This window comes from Etheostoma spectabile, chromosome 5, assembly GCF_008692095.1.
Source record: "Etheostoma spectabile isolate EspeVRDwgs_2016 chromosome 5, UIUC_Espe_1.0, whole genome shotgun sequence".
Taxonomy (NCBI): domain Eukaryota; kingdom Metazoa; phylum Chordata; class Actinopteri; order Perciformes; family Percidae; genus Etheostoma; species Etheostoma spectabile.
Window position 1 is genome coordinate 18,503,588 of NC_045737.1, and position 5,714 is coordinate 18,509,301.

The 5,714-nt window shown below is 40.3% G+C and overlaps 1 protein-coding gene across 4 annotated transcripts in view; it reads right to left on the minus strand.

The window, feature by feature from the left end:
* Positions 1-5,714, minus strand: part of zgc:152968 (RNA exonuclease 1 homolog) — an 11,164-nt gene that overhangs the window by 3,094 nt on the left and 2,356 nt on the right. For 2 of the 4 annotated variants that reach the window (XM_032515485.1, XM_032515482.1), the window contains exons 2-12: positions 3,801-5,335; positions 3,635-3,724; positions 3,196-3,445; positions 2,533-2,873; positions 2,153-2,296; positions 1,959-2,073; positions 1,798-1,869; positions 1,580-1,720; positions 1,311-1,424; positions 594-667; positions 375-479 (exon numbers count right to left, since the gene is read on the minus strand). In XM_032515485.1, the coding sequence (XP_032371376.1) occupies positions 375-479; positions 594-667; positions 1,311-1,424; positions 1,580-1,720; positions 1,798-1,869; positions 1,959-2,073; positions 2,153-2,296; positions 2,533-2,873; positions 3,196-3,445; positions 3,635-3,724; positions 3,801-5,174 (2,820 nt within the window). In that variant the 5' untranslated portion in view covers positions 5,175-5,335. The remainder of the gene's footprint in view (positions 1-374; positions 480-593; positions 668-1,310; positions 1,425-1,579; positions 1,721-1,797; positions 1,870-1,958; positions 2,074-2,152; positions 2,297-2,532; positions 2,874-3,195; positions 3,446-3,634; positions 3,725-3,800; positions 5,336-5,714) is intronic. The other 2 variants (XM_032515484.1, XM_032515483.1) reach the window with 2 other exon arrangements.

The following is a 5,714-nucleotide window of genomic DNA, read 5'->3' on the forward strand; positions in this document are numbered from 1 at the left end:
TGTGCAACTCCCAACAAAGATAGCATAGAAGTGAGATGTCTCACTCTGTAGCTAAAACAGAGACCTAAACACACAAAACAGGATCTGCAGCAATGTGTAGTACAAAAAAAATTTGGTGTTTTTTGAAAATGAAACCATGTAAACCTATTCTGGTAGAACCTCAAAATACAAGTATAAACCTGAAAATGAGCATAATATGGGCACTTTAAAGTTGTGTCTTTTTTTTTTAAATACGTCAGTATTACTTTGTGGTAACTCAGATTTGCTGTGATAGATCACCAGTTTTAATCATGAATTCTAATGAAACTTCCACAAATAAGTTGGGGTTTGTTGATCAACATTAGGAATATTAAAAAAAAAAAAAAGCTAATCACCATTTCACAATTCAAGGAGTAGACCCCGGGACAATTCTTATCTGAGGGAGGTCTGGGGGCGGTTGAGACAAACCCATCCAGGCTGAGGGAATCATGGACATGCAACTGGTGAAGACAAAGAAAATGAATGAAAATTAGACATTGACCTGCCAATTAATTTGTGAATGTTTTAGGAAAGAATCAAGTTATGGAATAATCTCTCACTGTGTCTTTTCCTACCTTAAACACCTGACATCCAGGTGCTCCCATGACTCCCTCACAGCAACTGTAGCGGGTCTCCACTCCACCTGGCACTGTTAACGGTTTAAAAATGTATACAATGATCAGAAACCTAATTTTAAGTACATACAATTAAATTATAAGTGCCACTATGGTGAAAACATAAAAACATGCATTAAACTGAAGCGTATGGTATGACCTTGTTAAGAAAATAGCAAGACTGGCATGTGTGTGCATGCGGGGGAAGTTTGTGGTTGAGCGAGTGAGAGAGTGCCGGTGATTAGCCGACTAAGTTTGAGTGAGAGAACCAGTGAGAGAAGTATCTCCCCTGTGCTTTCTGACCACGGTGGGAAATCTGTAGCAGGAAATGTTAACACTGTCCTTGATTTAATGTTTCTGGAGGAGGAGAACCAGGAAATGAGTTTGAGGAAATTAAACGCTACCAAGTTACGGCCAAGCGACGTGCGTCGTAGCAACATGTAGTTACATTTTTTGAGAGTTGCACATGGCGTAGGGTCCCGGCCTCCACATACCTACATACAGTAGGTAGCCACGACTTCATGTTACGTAAAAGCATAAACCACATTTAAGAACATAGATCAGATAATGTGAAGATGGAAAAATTTAAACTAGAGTAAATAGTAAAAAAGTAATATAATTGACTCGTATTGCACATCAGATGGTGTAAGCTGTATAGTAAACCCTTTGAAACATTACCTTTTTTTGTAACTCCTTTGCCATAGTGGTAATTACACTCCTCTTTACGGGTGTGTTTGCCCATTTGGTTCACAGAGTATGTCGCGCCACATCGACAGCAGATCCTCTTAAGGGCTTTAATCAACACAATAGGAGAAGCACATCATCATTGTGAAATGTGTTAAAGAGAAACAATTATTTAGTAAACCACAGGTTAAGTGTGCCCTCTAGTGATATAATATGGGAACAGCACCAAACTGTCTATTCAGGGAGAATATGTTTTTACTTACGGTCCGCACTGCATTTCTTATTGTCAGCAAAAAGAACGGCCCAACCAGCTTTCTCTGGGTTCTGGACAGGATAGTTGCTCTCAACCAGCTTTTCCTCAGTCAAAATATAGTCCTTCAAACTCTCATAAAATGCCATATCTGCTGGGAAAATAAAGTAATTAAGACGATGTCAAAATATTTGAAAAAAATGACAAACGCATTTAAAAACTAATTCTCACCATTTTCTCTAAAATTCTTCAAATTAAGAGGAATGTTGCCTTTGGATCTTTGGCTGTTGACTTCATTTTCATCTGTACCAGAAAAATATAATTTTAATAAATATAAATTATATTGTTACATTTCACAAAGAAGTTTTTTGAGTTTGTAAGAAATTCTCAACCTTTAGCAGTAACAGCATATTGGTTCTTCAGCTTCTTCAGTGCATTCACTGCAACACTCAGATATTTGAGTTTGTTCACACTGCGATTATACACAGCCTTCTCTTCAGCAAGTGCCTGAAAACAATAACAGGGACGGAAATGAATATCTAGACTAGTTTGCAATTAAGGATAACAGTAAGTGGCCCAAGCTCACCTTTTCAAAGGCATCATTAACATTGGCTGTTGTCTTCAGGAACTCCTCTGTAAACATGTTGACGTAACGCTGTCGGATGTCATGGGGCACTTTGTCTTTAGCGGCCTCACACTGCTGCTTCCATTTCCGTTTAGTGGGCACTGCCTATAAGAATAAAATTCATTATTATTTAGCAGATGAAACCTGTCTAACTCACACCAGAATTTAGTTCAAGTTAATTTTACTTAGTACATTATCTAACTATTGATAATTTTTGTTTTGCTTCTATATTGTTATTATTTATGCATGTAAGGTGTCCTTAGATGTCCTGAAAGGTGCCAACAAATAAATTATTCAAGTCTTTCACAATCACCCCGAAAAGGCTGTTTATCACTTCTCACCTTAACAGTAGAATGGACAGCAGCTAGAGGAGTAGCGGAAACAGCTGGACTTGAATGTGCCGATGACAGAGCAGAGCTCAGTGAAGGTTTACGTGCCGGGGCAGGAATGAGAACAGGTGCTGTGGTGCGGTATCTTTGCACAGGGGTAACTGCAGGTGTATGGTACATTGGTCTCACAGCAGCAGTGCTAGTGTATACATGACTGAGTGGGGTTAGCACTGAAGTAACTTGGCTGGAACTGGAAGTGACAGGCAGGGGGAACGTGCCCTCGGGGAGGATCAAGTGCAAGTTGTTGCCTACTCCGATCACGGCAGTTCCCAAAGATATGTAGTTCATGTAAGCTATGAAATAAGACAAAAACATGTATGTAGCTGTAATGCATTGAGGCAAAGCTTCTAAAATACATCAAGATAAAACAAAATCTACTTAAATATTTGCATACAAAAAACAAAGTAAATGCTGCTTGATCTACATAGACGGTATGAAGGACTCAAGATGTTTTACTGGTAAAACATCACACATGAGAGAATTAATATTTAAATTGAAAAAAGGCTTCAACTTTGGAATTAGACAATGAAGTAAATTGTTTTTCTTCATTTTAACTAATCTTTCTTAAAGAATGACCCTAATAAATCTTATCCCCAACAGACAACAGATGCTTACCATTTTGCACAGGAGCAGGCTGCAGGTTTTCAGGGCTTTGGGTTAAAGGAAAAGGTGCGGTCTGGGTCTCTGGCTTCCGCTGACAGGTGGAGGAAAGAAAAGCCTGACCACCTTTAACTGAAGCAGTCAACATTGAGGCTCCCTGCTGTGCCTGCTGGATCTTGGGGGTGATGGAGGACTGGGAGGCAAATCCTGACACACGCAAGGGAACCAGCACCTGGGGCTGAGGTCTGCTATTAGCTACTGGCTGCTGAAAGGAGCAGGAAAAAGAAAAAAATGAAATGTTTAAAATGAGCTCATGAGTATTCATGATATGTTATTCTCAAGAGAGTAGTGCCCAGAGGAACAAGGTCATTCTGAAATATTTCCTATATTTAGTGCTTCCCCATATATGAATATGGAGACTTAATTAAGTACTTAAGTTAGTAATTTCATGTACCTCTGTATGTTTGGCTTCATGAGCCACTCTCTTCTTTATCGGCAATGCTTGGGGTTTGACACTGGGTTTCTCTTCCTCTATAGCTCCAACCTAAAAATGACAATGAAAGGGATTAGGTCTTTAGACCAGGTCAAAGTTTTTCATCATGGATCTGGAGCATACTTACAGACACTTCAGGCTGCTTATCATTTCCCTTATCCTCGTTAGCCTCCATGAAGATCCTGTAGCATTCCTCCATTGGGTCACTGTCAGACAGTTCCATTTCTGAATAGTTGAGCTCATCATCATCATCAGAGCTGGAACAAATGATTATCGCCTCATTTTCTGTCCCAAAAAGCTGTTCAGTTGATCCGGAAGATAATTCAGCTCTGTTGGCCAAACTTGATGCTGAATCATGCCAAGTCTGGCTGCTGTCTGAAGCTGCTTCTGCTGTTGCCAAGTAGCTTTCAGGTGCAGCAGCTTTAGCCTGCATCTGTCCTGGAATTTTGCTTGAAATTTTTTGGCTGTGAGGCAGTACTGATGGTACACATTTTGTGGAAGACCACTGATTACTAACCCTGTTCTGAGCTGGCTGTTCTGCTGTCAGGGCTTGCTTGGTGTGCTGGCTGCATGGTAAGTCTGAGTTGGCAATTGGAGCTTTATAAAAAAGTGAATTTGTTGGAGGAAAATTATGTGGCTGTTGTGGGTTCATTTTCTTAACACAATGGGGCTCACACTGAGGCAATTCCACCTGAAACGCATTTTCTTCCTTTTCCCCCACAAGATTGTTCCAGTTTTGATCTTGCAGGTCTGTGGTGGCAGGAGGACTTGTAGGTTTCCGCAATGTTTCTGTAACTTGAAAGTGAGTCATTTTCTGACTTTCACTTTGCAAATCTTCTAAACAGCCAGTTAAATCAACTACACTCCTATCAACAGATATATTTTCACATTCTTTGTTTTCATAAAGATTTGATGGACCGTGATTGTTTTCGGCACTGCAATTACGATAAACCCTATTGCCTTCTGTCACTGATGCAGGTTGATATGTTACCTTGCACACTTCAGCGTTTAGATGTGAAATAGGTGTTTGGACCTCCTTCGATTCCTCCACTTTAGTTACATGGAGGGATTTGCCGCCAACAGAATAAACCGGTTTCTGAACTCTTGCTCTCTTTTTGTCAGGCGAGGGAGGAATGTCAATAATCAGGACGCAGTCTTCATTGGAGTCATCAAATGGTTCTGGAGATGGTGATCTGGAAAGCGGAGACTGACATGCGACTGGCTTCTTTTGGTCACAAGGTACAGCGTTAATTGCTCGTTTCAAACCTGGTCCATTTCTCACTTTTTGCTCTTTACCTGATGAGCTATAAGACCGTAAGCCAGCAGAAAAGTTGGACAGGGGGTCATACTCCAAGTCAGTCCTTGGTTTTGAGTTGTCAACCACGTACTTCCTTGCTCGGGAGTATGTTTTAGTTGTGGCTGTGCACGAAGACAGCCCATAAGAACCTATGTCTTCATGTTTATCTGCAGTCTCTGATTTGGAAACAGAGAAATTAGGCATGGTGTTTATGTTCTCTGCCTGTACGGTCTGGTAGCGTGACAGTCGTCTTTGCTCCTGCTCCAGCTCATGCCTTACAGTTTCAATCTCCTTGTTGATCCGCTCCAGCTCTTGGAGGCCGTCATCTGTGGTCTCATTGTTCACTGGATAGACATTTTGCAGTCCTGTAAAACAAAATATGATATAGGACTTATTAGCATTATGGTGGAAAATAATACAGGGTACAATTAGGTTAAATATAAATAAGATGCTGGGAGTGCTGGTGGTGTGACCTGTACAGTAGCTGTGCAGAATCAACATCTCTATACAACCATAATTTGTGTTTCAGAACACATTTTTTAAGCACCTGAATTAAGAATTTGTTTGTGTCCCATTAGTCTTTTTCAAATCCAGCTAATAGACCAACAAATGTGCCTCATTTTAAGACAAGATAACTTAACATTACAAGGATGAGGACACAAGGGGGGCTAAATTATTCTCAGAGAAAGTGGGATACCATTTACTTCTAGGCAGATTTCTAACACTTATTTGAATGCAAAAAAA